General features: G+C 54.2%; 1 protein-coding gene across 7 annotated transcripts; it reads right to left on the reverse strand.

The window, feature by feature from the left end:
• Nucleotides 1–1032: 1032 nt before the first annotated feature.
• ZFYVE21 (zinc finger FYVE-type containing 21) lies at nucleotides 1033–17301 on the reverse strand. 7 transcript variants are annotated; one of them, XM_053593065.1, is made up of 9 exons: nucleotides 17060–17180; nucleotides 16690–16823; nucleotides 6190–6240; nucleotides 5545–5713; nucleotides 4667–4742; nucleotides 4469–4560; nucleotides 3851–3904; nucleotides 1440–1582; nucleotides 1033–1271 (listed from the first exon to the last, which is right to left on the reverse strand). In XM_053593065.1, exons 3-9 carry the CDS (start codon nucleotides 6226–6228, stop codon nucleotides 1236–1238), a joined length of 609 nt encoding a protein of 202 aa, XP_053449040.1. In that variant the 5' UTR covers nucleotides 6229–6240; nucleotides 16690–16823; nucleotides 17060–17180; the 3' UTR covers nucleotides 1033–1235. The 7 variants fall into 7 exon arrangements, with proteins under 7 accessions (XP_053449040.1, XP_053449042.1, XP_053449036.1 ...); XM_053593067.1 differs by having other exon boundaries at nucleotides 16672–16823; XM_053593061.1 differs by lacking the exon at nucleotides 16690–16823 and having other exon boundaries at nucleotides 17060–17301.
• Nucleotides 17302–17453: the final 152 nt, after the last annotated feature.

Here is a 17453-nt window from a genome sequence, read left to right on the forward strand (position 1 = left end):
GCTCCCTACGGAGATGCCAAGCTAGCCCCTCTGACTGTGCAAATCCCAAGGCTAAAGATGATGAAGAAAGCTTGCAAGTCATGGCATTGAGAAGTACCCCCAAGAAGCTGAAGTGGCAAGAGCAGTGGACAAGGCAATTTGTGGTTTAACACTGGGAGGGGATGTAGAACCCAGGCTCGAGAGCCAGTTAGAAATGAACCTCTGGTTACCGAGATGCTTTTACAGTTTTCCACTTTTGCCATCATGTGAAATTTTGGATGTCATCGATGAGCAGACACTTCCAAAGCCAACTGAAGTCTTAGAAAAAGTCTTCATCTCCAACAAATGACTAATGGATTTAGCTAATACTTTTTTTTAGCCTTTATTACAAGGATTTGACACTGCTGTTTTAAGAAAACTATTCAAGAAAAACTAAATGAAAAAGAACAGAAATTGGAAATAGAGGAACTGGAAAAGAAAAGCCTTTAGAATACAAGATCAAGATTTTAGAGAAAAACACCACTAACTATGAAGAAAAATGCAGTCTGCAACAGGAACTTGAAACCCAGCATCAGAAATTTCAGTGACAATTTTCTGACAAGTGCAGATTAGAAGCCAGATTGAAAGGTGTAGCAACAGCTACAACGATGAAGTGGGAAGCAGAGGGCCGTAACCAAACGACTGGAGACGCAGAATGAACAGCTGAAGGTTATTGCTACTGATCCCCAGAAACTAAAAAGCCAGAGACCCTCGTGGGAGCAGGATGAGGAAAAAGTTACTCAAAAATCTGTTTCTCCATCACCAGTGCCTGGTGATGTTTATGAAACAAGGGGTGGTGGACAATCTGCTCAGTTTACTGACACTGAGACTTTTAAGAACCATCAAGTGGTAGTTGAAAATGATCTTCCATGGCAGCATCTGCCCAGCCAGACGGCAGAGTCTGGACCAATGCAGAGGCTTTCGTGGCTATGGAGGTGAAAGTAGGCTCTCACCTGGGGCCTGGACATAGGCCACTGGATGCACAGCCCAAGTGCAAAAGCCACCAACAGACAGTCCCAGTAGCGAAAGTGTTTAAAGTGTTAATAAACTGTGTACATATTGCACTAGTAAGTGAATACTTCTGTTTCTCCAGATATGACGTAAGCTGCATTTCCTAGTACGAGCGAGGTTAATCCCTATGGTTGGCAGGGAGCAGGCTCTGCTGTTCCAGTCGGTCCCGGTGCCCAGATGTGCCCAGGCTCAGCTGACATGTGGAATCACTGGTCCCGAGATTCATAGAGGAGCTTGGCAGCCTGCAGGGTGACCAAAAATAAACATAGCAAAATGTGACTGGTCCTATGCCTGGTCAGAGCTGACCCTGAGTGCAGCCCAGCTGGGTGGGGTGGGGAGGGTGCAGCAGGAGGTACATCTTCCTCTGGGAAGTGTAGGCTTTGCTGTGTGAAATGCCCCACCCACAGTACCTTGTGCATGGCCACCAGCCACGCAGCTGCCTGTCTCCTGTTGGCATTTGCATCTTCCCCAGCTGTCAGCTTCAGGTGGGTCACACCCTCTGTCCCTGGCACCACGTACTGTAGCAACATGCCTGTGGCCCGTGCGTTGCCTCCTAGAGGAAAGAGACAAAGTAAGAAGGCCTAAAGGAGACCCCAAGTTCCCAGGATACATGGGGGCCGGGATGCCTCCCTAGCTGTGTGCTGCTCTAGGGATCCTGGCAGGGAGGGCCATGCTAAGGAGCACCTGCTGAACTCGGTCTCCTCGTGCCTCTCTGACAGGCGACCCCAGGTTCACAACGGGACCAAACACCCGAAAGTGCCCACCATAGGGATTAACCTTGCTCGTACTAGGAAATGCAGCTTTTCGTCGTATCTGGAACTGGGCCTCTGAAACTTGGGACAAACAAGTTGAACCACATCACTGAGAGCTGTGGGAGAGACCTTGTTCTCAGCTAATCCAGAAACTACTGAGTTCCCCTGGCCACAGGGGGATTCCTGTCTTCAGAGAAACAACCCCCCCCCCTGCAAACAAGGCCGGCATCCAGGGCTGGCAGGAGTGCACAGGCCAGTTCAAGAGTGCCCTGGCCAGGCAAGCCAAGGAAATGCTTGAGTCACAGCTGGCCTCTCACCTAGAGGTCAGAGGTCACTTGTCCCACTACTGAGCACCTGGGCCAACATGGAGATTGTCAGTACAGACAAGGGCCTCACACCAGGAAAATGCTGTTCTCCCAGACCTGACAGGGTGGCCCACAAACACCCTGTGTTTAGGCCATGACCAGCTGCTCCGGTGACAACTAAATTCCAGCACCTGCTCCAATAAGAAACACTCTAGGAACAGAATAGCTCTTCAGAGTCAAGGTTGTAGGGAAAGACCTATGGGGCCAACCACTGTGGTGAACTTGACCTACAGCTTTGTAAAGTTCCTCTTTTAGAGAAAAAGGGGTCTTACTGTGTCACCCAGGCTGGAGTACAGTGGCATCATCACAGCTCATGCAGCCTTATACTCCTGGGCTTAAGCTATCCTCCTGCCTTGGCCTCCCAAGTAGCTGGGACTGCAGGAACCTGCCCTGGCTACAGCTTTTCTACAGCTTTGGGAGGAAAAATCCCTTTTGAGAAATCATATACCCCTCAGAGACTTCGTTAGTCAGACATATTTCTTGATGAAAACCACGGGCCAACCCTCCCGCTTGTTGGTGGAGTGGGCACATCAGCCACTCTCACTACCATTATCTATCAAGTGCTGTGCCCTGCGAGCCCACCTCAGGCATGCTTTCATGAGCATGTTCTATTTTGAAAGCCCAGACTCTCCTGGAAACTCAGCCTGTCAGTCTGACATCTACGGGAGCTCCCACTTGTGTCTGGAGCAGGCCAACCTGAGCTTCACCCACCACCTGCTTTTGTGAATCAAGTTTTACTGGACCATTGCTGTGGTCATCTGTTGCCCTGTGGTCTGTGGCTACCTCTGAGCTTTGTGATAGTATATGGCCCACAAAAATTTACTACCTGGCCCTCAAAGAACAAGTGTGCGCTACTCTAGAGGGGTGGGGTACCAGGGAGTCTAGAAAACACAGGGCAGAGTGGGGCACACTGCACTCCCAAAACTGACACCAGGGGGCACGTGGTACCAGCATCTTGGGGCTGCCAAGGAGCCCAGCCCAGGGGAGACCACGTGTGTGCATGAGGTTCCGCCAGTGGCCACCACTGTACGATGGGCCTTGGGCGTACTGTGGTGAGTGGTGAGTTGTGTTCCTGAGCCTCGGGCCTTGGGCTCCCTGGGAGGACCAAACGGAGGGGTCAGCTTCTTTAGTCCCTGTCCTCGTCCTCTGAGGCCTCGTCCTCTCGCAGCTTGCCAAAGGCTAGCATGATGGCTCCACACCCGCCCCACACCACACACACACCTATGCTCCAGGGGCACTGGTGTTGCCTCTTGCCACCTCATTCAGAAGCGCTGAGAGGGCCCAAGGGTCCCAAGAGGCCCCAGGGCAGCACTGGGAGAGTTTTTTCAGGGTGGCAGGTGCTGATGGGAGGCTGACAACTAGGGAGCCACACTCCCTGCCCCCACACACCCATAAAGGAAATGAGCAATAATCCTTTCTCTTGCGAGGATATTTTCTTTTTTTTTTTGTGGTTTTTGGCTGGGGCTAGGTTTGAACCCGCCACCTCCGGCATAAGGGACCGGCAACCCTACTCCTTGAGCCACAGGCGCGGCCCAGGATATTTTCATTTAGGCTCGACAGACCCATGTAGTAGACCCAACATCTCAAATCAACTAAAGCAGAACATGAGTTTCACAAAGGATCTTGGCATGAACACCCCACGGGCAGCAAGAGGAGGGCAGAGCCCACCACATGGGGGAAGCCAGGGAAGAGGGTGAGGCTGACCTTCAAAGGCAGGCTGGCTCCCCCGGAGGCTGGTATAAGTGTGAATGTCTTTTTCTACATCAAGAAGGTGACAGGCAGCAGAGAGAAAGGACAGTGAGAGAGCGGAAGGTAAGACCATCAGGTCACAGCACACTGCAGTTTATAGAGGAGGAGCGAGACTCTGCGGTGGAGGTGGCTCCCGAGGCATGCAGGGTCAGTGGGTAAGCTCCAGCTTGGAGTCAGTGCTCCAGAAGCTCACAGGGGCGCGCGCGCAGAACTCAGTCTGCACAGGTGCCTGGCAGGCAGAGAGAGTGACAGTAGGCCTGAAGTGCTGGTTCCTGAATAGCCACCACTCCAGATCTTTCTGGGACTCCAGGTTATAGCGTGTAGAGCTTTGTCCTTGGTTTGAGTCCAGCAGTAAATGGGACGATAGCTCAGAGCACTTTAGACAAAGGGAAGGCCTCACGACATGCTCAGGCAAGCCTACCTTCCCCATCCCAGTGTAAGCCCTATCACCGACCAGCTCCAAAGTCCCAGTCTAAACACAAGCCCCACATGAGAGGAAAAGCAGGCCACCTTGGAGCCATGCTCTGTATCACCCACGTGTAGCACCGAACCCCAAAGACACCCGGCATTTACCTGCAGGAGAGAGGCCCTCCGTGAGGATCTGCACAGTTGAGATGTGTGCAATCTCAACCTCATGGTGGCTGTCTCCATCCAGAAACAAGTACCTGTCAGACAGAAATGTCCAAGTCATGTTACCTTCAAGCTTCGTGTGACTGAAGTCCACAGCCTGTGACAATGTTGTCTAATGCCAAGTAGGATTCTGGCTCTTACCTCTGGTTGTTGGAAAGACGACAAACCATAGTTTCAGATTTCTCTAAGTTCCCAAAAGTTACGAGGAAGGTGGCTCCTTAGAATACAGAGACAAATGTGAGACCAGGACCTGCGGCTTTTCCACGTCTCCCTCACCAGCTGAGTTCAGCACATAGAGATGGGCACACAAAGGACCAGAGGAAAACAAGCAAGAGACGCAGCTTTGTTCTAAGGTCCCCTTCAGCTGAGCAGGAAAGGCAGCACTGGAGGGGGGCCGAGCAGGTAGACAAAGGGCACTGCCTGCCTGCACAGCTCCTAGAATGCTTACGTCTTCCAAAGAGTGAGCGGGAGATGCATCCCAAAGGCCCAGATCAAAGAACAATAACCCTCCACCCTCACGTTCTAGGAGCAGACGAGGGAGGACCCAAACAGTAGACTCCAACGACCACCTAACAGGAAGCCATGGAACGGGAAGGCCAGGGTGCCCCCGGCCCCACAATGGAAGCTGGGAACTGGGGACAGCCTGCCCAGGGGTGGAGGCTCGGGAACAAACACTGCCCCTCTGGAGGGCCCCTTTCTCCCATACTCTAACCCCTGGAGAAGACAGAACCACAGTTTGTATCATGCTACTAGCTGGTCCCCGGACCTCTTCTCTGGGGCCACGGTCACAAAGACTTGACCGCCGGGGCAGCACTCCACCTGGGCTCCCCTCCTGCCTGATGGACACGCCCAGCAGAGTGAGGAGCAGCACTTCAGATGGCATTTCCGTCTCTGAAGAGCAGCCTCTAAAACTGCTCCTGCATGAACCCAGAAGAGAACGGAGGACGAGACTGCAGCCCTGGGCATGGCCAGCCACAGAGGGTTGTGAGTCACCACGGGAGACATCGAAGACACCTTACCACCCAGGAGCACTTTGAGCTGCTTGTCGTAGAACTCAGCCTCCTTGTGGGACAGCAGGGCGCACTCTGCGCACTGCCGCACAGGGTCCACGAAGCACATGCGGCGCAGCAACACCTTCTGGCTGCAGCACCTGTCGCAGAAGCACTTCCCGCAGCGGCGACAGTGGTGCTGGGCGGATGGCCAGAGGACAGGCAGTGAGCAGGGGCCAGGAGACAAGTGCCCCCCAGATGACCCCTAGGTGCACAGAGACCAACATGCTGGGCCACTCCTGTGCAAGTCCACTGACACCAAGCTGAGCTGCTTTCTCCAAGTGGCCCAGAGAGGGTGCTTGCGTGCGGCTGCTTCTCATCCCTCAGCTACCCACACCTGCTGACCAGGACACCCTGCCTCCATGCAGCTGTGAGCACAGCACATTTAAGGGCAGGACTCTGAGGGCAAGATCTGTCTGGGGAGTACCCGGCAGGTACGACAGTACGAACACTGTTCCCTTTCCACTGATTCTCTAAGTCCCCGGAAATAGCAAGCCCTACAATATCCATCCCATCCCAGGGGAACTGGACTCTCCCCAGAAAGGGGCCAACTGGCCCACTACGGCCCCACCCAGTCAATCCTCCCCCTACCCCCATTCATGGGCCTCACCTCACCTTTCTGGTGATAAAGTCAAATTTGGCATCACACTGCATACATCTTGGACACTGGGAGAGAAGAGGGTAAAGTGTTAAAATCCAGCTCCGTCACTTGGTTGAATTGCCAAGGCAGGGCCATCCGGAACACCGGCCTCACTCCCCACGTCTCCCCAGCTCGCCCACCACCCACACGCTGAGGTGGCCTGCAGCAGACAGGTTTCTGGTATAGCCAGACCCCCCAGCCTTGGAAGCCCCAGCCAAAGGTGAGGGGGCTGCTCTGAAGCCTGCAGACCTGCCCAGGGCAATGATGGGGCATGGACCCCAGGTTCCACCAGGACAGGGTGCACACCCCTGCGCTGTACACCCTCCTGAGCAACTCTTTCTTCACCCTAGTCCTGTCACTGGGACCAAGGGTCAGCACCATGAAATTCCACAGAAGGAACTAATTAACCTGGGAAAGGACATATCATTGCTCCACTCTGCAAGTAAAGAAAGTATAGTAAATCTGCTAAGTGAGGCAGAAGGCTACACCTGACAAAAGCCCCTACGTTTGAGACAAAGTTTATTATGGCATTTACTTTGAGCTTTGAGTGCATGCACCTGCTGTGGCCTGTGAAGGAGTATTTGGAAGAGGCTGGAGCAGAACATAGGGGTGATGAGGGGCTTCTTGTGGGCAGACGCCAGGCCTGGAAATGCTCTGCAGATGCTTCTTCAGATTGAGGAACTAGTGGGTAAAGATTCCAAGACTGGACTCTGCTGGCAAAGAAAACTCTGTGCATACAGAACATGCTCCTGCAGGGAGAGGAATGAGGTGGCCAGACCCAGGACAGACCAGGAATTCTGACCCACACAGTATGGGGACTGGGCAGAGGGCTGCTGGAGCTCCCTTTCCCCAGGTGGTCATGAAACAGACCAGGAGCCCTGTGGTGAGTGCCCCTGCCCTAGGCACTGGGGACAAGTGGTGAACAGGAGAGAGATGAATCTGGCCCTCCAGAGGTCGCCTTCATGCCCCTGCTGAGCTCCCTCACACGGAGGCCTGAGGTGGCTGTTCTGAGGACAGAGCTGTTTGTGCTGACTTGGAATCACACATGAAGTTTCTTCATCTGCCTCAGATCAAAGCTCAGAATTATACTGAGGATTATCTAAGGGACGTTCACAGGGCATCATTTCACAATAATGCCCAGAGCAGAAAACACTCCACTCTGGATGTGGTACACTGCCACCGACACCTACGAGACAAGTACAATGTCCCTAAATGCCCCAGGACCTCAAACCCTGTGGCCACCTGCTAGGTGCCATTAGAGCCACTGTGGCCCTAAAAAAGCACATTCTCTTCAAAAACCTATGAGAATCAAGCCCAGAGTCGCTACCACCGGTGGAGGAGAGGCAGGTGCTGTGCCTGGGTGGAGGGGCCTGACGCCCACTCCACCCTAGCAGTGCTTCATCAAAGCTGGTCAAGGACAGGCCCCTTCTTTATGAATTCATTGTTTAAAGTAAACTCACACTGCCTGGACATGGAGCACATAACCCCTGCTGGAGCAGAAGAGACTTGTAGTGGCCAGCTGCAGGCTAGCAGGGAAGATCTGGACCTAGGTATGGCATCAGCCATTCAGACACAGACGGGCCTGACGCCTTTGCACAAGGGAGCAGCCCCACAGAGAGGGCGCCCTCCACATGACCACACACGTCAGGTGGTCCAATCTCCAGGCAAAGGTGGAAATGAAGTCAATCGAGTTAGAAATAAAGCAAAATTAAAATGCACCCCACAGTCACGCACATGTGGTGGCCTGTGACTGCATCCTTATGGGATTGAGGTCACCCATGCCCCACCGTCAGAGCCACCCCCTCCACCCTGGGCTCTCAGCCCTCACCAGCAGGCCCCACTGAAGATGTGGAATCCCGCTGTCATGCCTCACTGTGAGCAACCTGGCCCCTCAACAACTTCTTGGAAGAACCAGCCCAGCTGCCAAGCCCTCCTTGGGGGCTACAGAGACTAGCCCACCTTCTCGAGTCACTCCCCAGGTGAGAGCACTGCCCAGTGAGTTTTCTGCTCATGAATGTCCATGTCAGGCCTGCTTCTGGAAATGACCTGCAGGGGCCAGGACGCCAGAGACCCTACTCTGTCTGCCAGTTCCACTCAGAAGAAGCTGGATGTGCTCACCAATAGGCAAGGGCTTCCTAGCACAGTCTCTGTGTCCACAGGTGCAGGACCTTGCTCACTCCCAGCACGAAGGCCACATTGCTCCCGAGCTTGACTGGGAAGGCCTCATCCTGAACTGGCCTCCTCCTGCTCCCTCTGTTTGGCAGAAGGGGCCCCGAGTGAACTTGGAGCACAGTGTTAAGATGACACCACCATCAACACACCCTCCGCCATCTACGGCTCCCTTCCAATGGGTATTAGGAGTTGCTTCTCACTTAAATCCAAATTGAAGACACCGAGATGCTGGCTCTGAAGAAATTCATGTGTTCTTTTTTTTTTTTTTTTGAGACAGAGTCTCACTCTGTTGATGTTGTCCTTAGTAGAGTGACATCACAGCTCACAGCAACCTCAGACTCTTGGGCTTAAGCGATTCTCTTGCCTCAGTCTCCCAAGTAGCTGGGAGTACAGGTGCCTGCCACAACATCCGGCTATTTTTGTTGTTGTTGTCCTCATTGTTGTTTGGTAGGCCCAGGCCGGATTTGAACCCGCCAGCCCTGGTGCAGGTGACTGGCACCCTAGCCACTGAGCTACAGGCACCGAGCCACCATGTGTTCTTTTAATAAAGTGAAAGATACCTTTGCCATGAAAATGGTGACCCCTGACTCCGAAGAGCAGTGACAACCTTTTCCTAAACCACAGGAATGTGTCACACCACCCCCCAACCTCCAGGGCCTCTAGCAGCACACAGTGGTTGTGAGACCCAGGGACACCACACCTCCTCAACTTCTGGGTCCCCACCTCTGGACTGAAGGGACACCAGACCCAGGGACACCACACCTCCTCAACTTCTGGGTCCCCACCTCTGGACTGAAGGGACACCAGACCCAGGGACACCACACCTCCTCAACTTCTGGTCTCCACCTCTGGACTGAAGGGACACCAGACCCAGGGACACCACACCTCCTCAACTTCTGGGTCCCCACCTCTGGACTGAAGGGACACCAGACCCAGGGACACCACACCTCCTCAACTTCTGGTCTCCACCTCTGGACTGAAGGGACACCAGACCCAGGGACACCACACCTCCTCAACTTCTGGGTCCCCACCTCTGGACTGAAGGGACACCAGACTCAGGGACACCACATCTCCTCAACTTCTGGTCCCCACCTCTGGACTGAAGGGACACCAGACCCAGGGACACCATACCTCCTCAACTTCTGGTCTCCACCTCTGGACTGAAGGGACACCAGACCCAGGGACACCATACCTCCTCAACTTCTGGGTCCCCACCTCTGGACTGAAGGGACACCAGACCCAGGAACACCACCCCTCCTCAACTTCTGGTCCCCACCTCTGGACTGAAGAGAAAAAGACCCTCCTCTTCTGGGGCCCTTTGTAAGAACTAAACAAGAAGGTGCCACTAAGGCTGGCAGTGGCATCGTGGGGCTGCCACTCGGCATAATGGCACATCCCACTGAGGTCATGGCTGCATTAGACTCCTGGGTCAGTGTGGCAGGTGGTGCCCTGGGAACACGTGTGGGTGGAATGAACTGCTAAGTGGCTAGACAGGGTAGCCCCTCAAGGGCTGCTCAGGAGACAGGTGGGGCCTTCCTGCTTTTGAGGACTCAGGACTCAGCTGAGTATTTACTAAGAGTCCTTCAACCACTTTTAAGGCACAAAAAGCCTGAAAGGAAATAGAGGAGATTTTACCTCCACAAAGAGTTTCCTTTCCCTTCCAGTGGGAGGGCAGGGGACCCAGACAAGAAGAGAAATTACTTCAGGACCATAAATGGAGGGCCTAATGTCTCAAAAAGGAGATGGGACTAGAACGGCCGCAGTGTTATTACCAAACAAAGCACTCAGATGCTGACCTGATGCAGTCACTTCAGATTTCAACCCCAAGGACAGCCCGCTATGCCAGTGTTGACACAGCACTGGCAGACCTCAGTGCTCAGTGTCTCGTGGTGGGACAGCTGTTTCTGGACACAGACGGAACTGTTCTACCACCGACTGTGACAACAAACGCTGCTGGGGCTGATTCCCATGACTGACACGCCCAGCCACGCCCCAGCAGTTTGTCATTCCGTCTTGGCCAACGGGGCCAGGCCAGGAATGTGGGAGTGCCATCACCAGGTACCTTCTGGTTCAAAAGCCGTTGTGTCCAACTAGGAGCAGAGATAGCACAGAGCAATGACTGATCCCCTCATGTCTCTGGTCAGCCAGCACACACTTGTTCCCAGCAGGGAAACTCGGCCACCTCCCACCTTCAGGAGGCAGGAGCCTCTACAAGGTTCTCCTCACTGCCTGCCAGCCTTTCCTGAGACACCGCTCACGTGAACTCTCCCGGCTCTGGATCCCTCCTCAGGGAAGCCCGACCCTGCTCTGACCCGGCAGATGCTGGTATGGAGGAGCTTCTTGGGATGTGAAGCTGCCATCACTGGCCTCCGCAAGCCGGTGGGCTCCTGAGGAGAGTGTGCCTGGCACCAGGTTGGCGCTTGTGGCTCCACAAAAGTCCTGCAGATGAATGTGTTCCTTTGAGGAAAGTCACATCATGTGCCAAGTGCCTGCTCTTCATACTGACGAAATAGTCTGGTAGTACCAAGACTGTGCAGATGCTTCTGGAAGGAGTCCTGGGATCCACAGCTACAGCGTGGCCCTCACCGTGGAAGGACAGACGTGCAGGGTGTGGTTCACCTCAGAGGCCTCTTTGGACACCATCATGTAGCAAGGACAGGCACATGCGGGCTGCTCTCTGCTGAGTGCCACATGGCCACCGCTCACGCACTGGGCACACGTTCTAAGCTTTTTGAGATCCCATGACTAACACTTTCTCGTTTCCTCTGTGCTCTTAAGCTGCTTTTTGGACTTTGAAATCAGGCCCAGCCCCTCCCAGCCTTCTGGAACTGTCTACAGAGTCCAGCTGCCAGCTCTGTCAGGCTCCAGCCCAGCATAATCACCAGAGGAACAGAGACCTGTGAGAGCAGCCCCAGGAATATAGGCCTAAAAAGTTTAGTGAGGGCCACTAGGCATGCGGCAGGGTTGTGACAATTCACACACAAGGAGGGAGGACGAGGCAGTCAACTGGGGTGGTAGCCATGTGAGATCCATCTGCTTCCTAATCCTCTGGCTAGGGCTGGACAGACACTGCCCACCTAGATGGACAGCAGGACCCAAGTGCTCTCCCGGAGTGTGGTTCCACATGAAGCGGATCACCAAGGACCCTGCGCTCACATCCCAGGGTTCTTCCATGTCAGCTGCCGAGGCACAGCCCACATGGAAGGAAGCTGAAAGAGCATGCAGGGAACTACTTGGAGGGGACCCTGGGCGGTCACCACAGGACAGAGGGAGCACAGAGGTGGGGCAGGCGCATGCATGGTCCCTGTGAAAACACAGGGACCTGCCCTGGCTGCCCAGCCCCGACAGTCAGAGTCCTGGGCATGCGTCCACTCATCACTGGCTCAGAAAAGCTGACTCCCACCCACCCCCAGCAGAGGAAATGTTCAGGGAAGGTTGGGGTTGATGTTGTAACAGCCTCCAGATGGGTAGGTAGGTGGCTACACACAGTAAGAGAAGACCCGAGAAGGGCCACAGGCACACCTAGGCCTGGACAGATCATGCACAAGTGATTCCCGAAGTCACAAACACCACCTTCATTCCACAGCCAAAGCAGACACCCAGCACAGGCTGTTTGGAGACCTGTAATTGGGGCCCACTGACCTACGGGACCAGCCCCAACGCTCAGGACATCTGACAGTACAGAGAAATTCAAACCTCTCCACCTTCAAGATTAATATAATCTGAAAATAAAGTTTGAAGAGTGTAAATGGATATTCAGAAAAAGTTACTATAAAAAGAACAAAGTTGGGCGGCGCCTGTGGCTCAGTGAGTAGGGCGCCGGCCCCATAGGCCGAGGGTGGCGGGTTCAAACCCAGCCCCGGCCAAACTGCAACAAAAAAATAGCCAGGCATTGTGGCGGGCGCCTGTAGTCCCAGCTGCTCGGGAGGCTGAGGCAAGAGAATCACGGAAGCCCAAGAGTAAAAAAAAAAAAAGAACAAAGTTTCAGGACACACACCTGCCCTCCCTTTGAAGATAGCCGGGCCCTACCACACTGCCTCCCTGTCAGTGCTGCTGGGAGAGACACTGCTGGCCAGCTGGCGTGCTGGCTCTCACAGCCAACTATTTGTCAGGTTCCTCAAAGGGTAACAGCATAACTCCTACAGATATAAATGAGCCTGTGTCACAGATTTAACTCATTAATTAATGAGGGAACCAATAAGATATTAAAAATGCACTTCAAAGGAGAATTCACAGAACAGACACATACATAAGCCAGGAAAAATGAAGAAATGAATTTGGTAAGGAGCATAAAGTCGGAGTCTCTCACAACGCCCATGTGGTGGTGTGTGCGACAGGCAGGATGGGGCCGAGGGTGTGGGGAGAGATCAGCTGCACCTCCAAAGGACAAACCATCTGCCTCTGCAGGACTGGAATCTTGTGCATTACCATGGGTGTTCTATAATTTATAGAGTCGTCCAGTGGCTCAGTGAGCAGTGCAGGCGCTGTAGATGATCACACCCCAGGAGGATCCCACAAGACCCCTGGAATCCCTTTTTGTGGTGGTTGTTCCAAAGTCACAATTTTTCCTAGCATCAGGAAAAGCTCTTAGCCAGCCATGGGGACTCTTGAGTAGCTCTCCTGTGACCCTGGCAATGTCCTATAAAGGTCTGCTGGCTCCCCAGACACCTGGGCAGGCCCTGGCAGCCCTTGGCTACCTCATGAGGGCAAACTTTGCCTTGAGATCCGGGGAACAATTATGAAGTCCCCGCCCACTGGTGCTCTGAGAAGTGTTCTGCCAAGAACCACCCTACCCCGCATGACCTAGATTAAGAGATCACAGATTCCCCAGTACCCACGACAGAGCCCTCCAAAGCCCCATTCTTTGCCTCATCAAACACTGCCTGAACAATCTGTCCCCACTGATCAACTGGAACACAGTGGAACATAATGCCCTAAGCCTGACACTCCCTCAGGCCCCTGAACTGACCACCGCCTCCAGGCTGACCTCAGCATTCTCTGCCCTGGCCCATCTCCACTGGCCCATCCCACCTGCCCAGAGTTGGTTCTTTCTAGCCTTGGTCACACTCCAAACAAGAGAAAAGCCCCTTCCTGCGGGGCTCCTGCCAGGCCTGTGAGCTGCTCCAGTTCACAGGGATTCAGCAGCCCCTGCCCCTCTGCTGAAGCCCCTTCACGCATGATCCCTCCCCTGCTAATCCAACTTGTTTTTCATGTGTATTTCACACCCTCCTGCTCTCTCCTCCCTGGCTCTGCATCTGGAGTGTTCAAGCATCAAAATTAAAGCACAGATACACAACGACTGGTGTGCTCACTGGTTATACCCAGAGCCACAGACAAGAAGGGGGAGATGAAAGACTGTGTGAGTTTCAAGAATAAAACTCAAAATCTCAGGCTGTTTGTGACAAGCTCTTAGGGTTTCATGCCCAGACCACCCACCCCCAAACCCTCTTCCTTGCTGTTGGGTACTGCGATGGCAGTGAGACAAACCCCAGAGATCATCTGAGGTTTCCTTGGCACTCCAAGCACCTACTCCAAACTGGTGAGGAATGAAGCTTCACAGGTCCGCCTCTGCCTCCTGCCCGACAAGCTCCAGACTCATCATCCTCTCCATGTCTACAGCAGAATCCATTCCCAGGTAGCTCCAGTCCTGTGCTTCTTGGGTGTCCAAGAGTTACCAACCACCTCTTTGGAGAAAGGTGTATCTGTGCTCACACCCCCTACTGTTGTCATAACATCTTAAAAGAATAACCTTCACCTGGGCCAAAATGACATCTGCACAGAGCCAGGCACCTGGTAGGTATTCACATGCGTGATGAGTCAGTGACACTAGTCAACACAGCCACCAAGGGAGGCTGAGGACCACAGTTACCTAGTTCTCCCCCACTCCAAACACCATACACAGACCCATTTCTGCACCACTGGCATCTCTAAGGCTGAATCTCCTCCCACCATGATGACCTTAGCAGCTCCTGTGCACACAGCCAACAGGGCACAGCACAGCCTAATGCCAGGTGACTATTTCAGCGAGTGTCCCCAGAGCTATGGCAACCACTCTCCCAGCCCAAACTTCCTCCAGGACACTCTCCTAGATGCCAGGACCAAGTTTCAATAAGACTCAAAATACAAAACTCAAGACAAGAAAGTCAGGCCTCAATTGTGTCCTCCCCAGCAAGGCCACCTGATTCTAGGGCTTTCTTCAGCTGCTCGGATAAGTCAATCCTAATTCAGACAGGGGTGTTGTGGAGGGCACCTGCCAGCATGGGAATGACGTTCTCATACTCAAGGCTGCTACACTGATCCATCACTTCAACCAACTCTGTGGGAAGCTCCTGCAGGTTCCCCAGATGGCCTCACCAGCCTAGCAGGGCTCAGGACCCTCATGCTTAGGCCCCCACGGGCCACAGAGAAAGGCAGGGAAAATGTGAAACAATCACCAGCTAATACCCAGGGACTCTGAGGGAGGGAAGAGAAAAGGGGAGCCCAGTGTTAGCTAAAGTCAGAGTTGGGAGAACCATGCCCATGTGCGGGAGGGGAACCCGTGCCTTGGAGGATATGGCTATACTGTCAAGAGGTCACGGGGGTACACCATAAAAACATACAATTTTCACTTGCCAAAAATAAATTTTTAAAGATTTCATTGGAGGACAATCAGGAAAAAAAATGTCTAAAAAGGCTCCTGAGGGGGCAATAATGGAAAAGGTGAGAAACTCGGGTCTCGACCCTGGAGCTGCCTGTTGGAAGCTGGGCCTCACGGCAGGGTAAGCAGCTTCATCTGTGTTCACAGCTGCTCGCTCTCAGCACCACCTCCCAAGCTTTGCCTCCTGTCAGATCAGGGGTGGCTTAGATTCTTACAGGGTGAACCCGACTATAACTGCACATTCCAGATGTCTATGCTCCTCCTCATGAGAATACAATTCTCCTCTACCCCTTCCATGGGAAAAATTGTCTTCTATGAAACTGGTCCCTGGCGCCAAAAACCTTGGGGACCACGGGTGTGGAGGACACCCTCCAGGTGGGGCTCCACCCACCTTGGGTGCTGAGGGGAGTACTTCCACAGACCCACAAATTCAAGTCATCTGGTCCCGCAGAGGCTCTGCCCGCCTCCAGTCACCCTCTATCAGCTCCTGCCACTCCAAGCTCTCCCTGAGCCAGTTCTAACACCTGCTGAGTCCTTCACAGAGTGAATGAGGTGAATACATCTAAATGTACATGAGTCTTGCTACTACCTTTCTAAAATCACTTTCTACTCTAATTTTTTATTATGGTAAAATACACATAACAAAATTTACCATCTTAACTATTTTAAGCATCCAGTTTAGTGGTGCTGAATATACTTATGCTTAATTATCTTTCATAGCACTAACCAAGGAGGTAAAGGAAAGACACGTGAGTTCAGAGAGAACACGTGCCCAGAGTATGACTATGGGGAGGAAGTCTCCACCTCTTACACCTGGGCCCGTGCAGGACACCATCCTCACTCCCCCATATGGAAAGCCCTGCTCAAATCCAAGACTCCCACACACATCACTTTCCCCACTAGGGCGGAAGGGCCAGAGGAAGCAATCAGGACAACCCTGGGGGTGACCAGAAAGGGCCAGACCAGGTCTGGCTGGGGAAGAGATCTTGGGGAGACTGTAGGGATGGGGCACACGGGGATACTGGTGGGAATGGGACACAGAAGGGGCGGGGGAAGGTGCTGGCCAGGCCTACATGTGGGTGACCTCACCTCACAGCCCCACCCTTCTCCAGGAGTGCCCTAGGCCTCCCAGAAACAAGGGTGGATCTGCACGGTCTCCTTCAAACCATCAGGTGTGACTGTCATCTCAACTCAGAAGTGGAGGGTGGACAGCAGTGGGAAGGGCAGACTGGCTGGCAGGGTGGGTCCTGACCCACCTTCCCCATCTTCTATGCAGCCAGGTGGCTTCTCAACCTGCCACCTGCCAGCTTCTCTCAAAACACCGAATTTCCTTCCTTTGCTGAAAACTTGCAAGGGACACACTGCCTGGCAGGGATCTCAAGGGAAGTTTTGAAAAGTAGTTTATCAGAATGCAGCGTGGAGGGCTGTAATTTAAAGCATTTTTGAAAAATCTTCAGGACTTGGATGCCTTTTAGAAATGATGTCTGATTTACTCTGAAATAAGATTACAAAGAATGCTTGAAGTGCGTTTGTTTTCTTAGAAGTGACTTGTCTTTGCGGGTGGAGTCCAAACTCGCTGGCGCAGCACAGACCGCCTGGAGCATGTGCCGCACCCACCCAGCCCGGGGACAGCCCCGCATTCTCGCACCTCTCGCACCCCTCACACCTGGGCAGGTGCAGGACTCGCTCCTCACTCTCCACGCGGGAAGTCCAGCTCTAACCCGAGACTCCCGCACACATCATTCTCCCCACTCGGGCGGAGGGGTCCGCGGAAGCGATTCGGGGCAATCTGGAGCAAGCCTGGGGGTGTTCGGGAAGCGACAGACCAGGTCAGCAGCTCGGGGGCCTCGGGAGGGAGGAAGGGGACGCCGGCGGGACTGGGGAAGCCCCTGAGCGGACCGAAGCCCGGGCAGGCGGGTTAGGCGGGAGCGAGCGGCCCGAGGAGTCGGGAACCGGGCCGGCGGGGGCGGGAGGCCGAGGGCCGGGCCTGTGGGCAGGGCAGGTCCGACGCGCAGCGCGCGCGGGCGGCCACGTACCTCCTTGTCCGGGACCCACTGCGGTTCCTCCAAGCCGAACGGGCTCCCGAAGGCGCGGTGCTCGGGAACCATGCGCAGGCCACTGGGCGAGCGCACCAGCTTCTTGGCGTCGCGGCGCGCGGCCACCTCCGAGGACATGACGGCCCTTCAGCCTCTCAGCCCACAGCCCCGCACCCGGGCCCCTCACCCAGCTGTGTGGCACCGCCCGCCCCACCCGCGCGCGGCTCACGGCGCAGGCGTCCAATCCGCAAGCCCGCCCCGGGCTAACGACCAATCGGAGCTTAGATCCCGCCCCGTTACGGCCCTCTCCAATCCGCGCAAGGGCACCGCCCCCGCCGCCCTGGGATCCGTCACCAATCGGCCGTGAGGGCCGGCCTAGGATCGCTCCGCCCCT

The sequence above is a fragment of the Nycticebus coucang genome, chromosome 6 (assembly GCF_027406575.1).
Source record: "Nycticebus coucang isolate mNycCou1 chromosome 6, mNycCou1.pri, whole genome shotgun sequence".
NCBI lineage: Eukaryota > Metazoa > Chordata > Mammalia > Primates > Lorisidae > Nycticebus > Nycticebus coucang.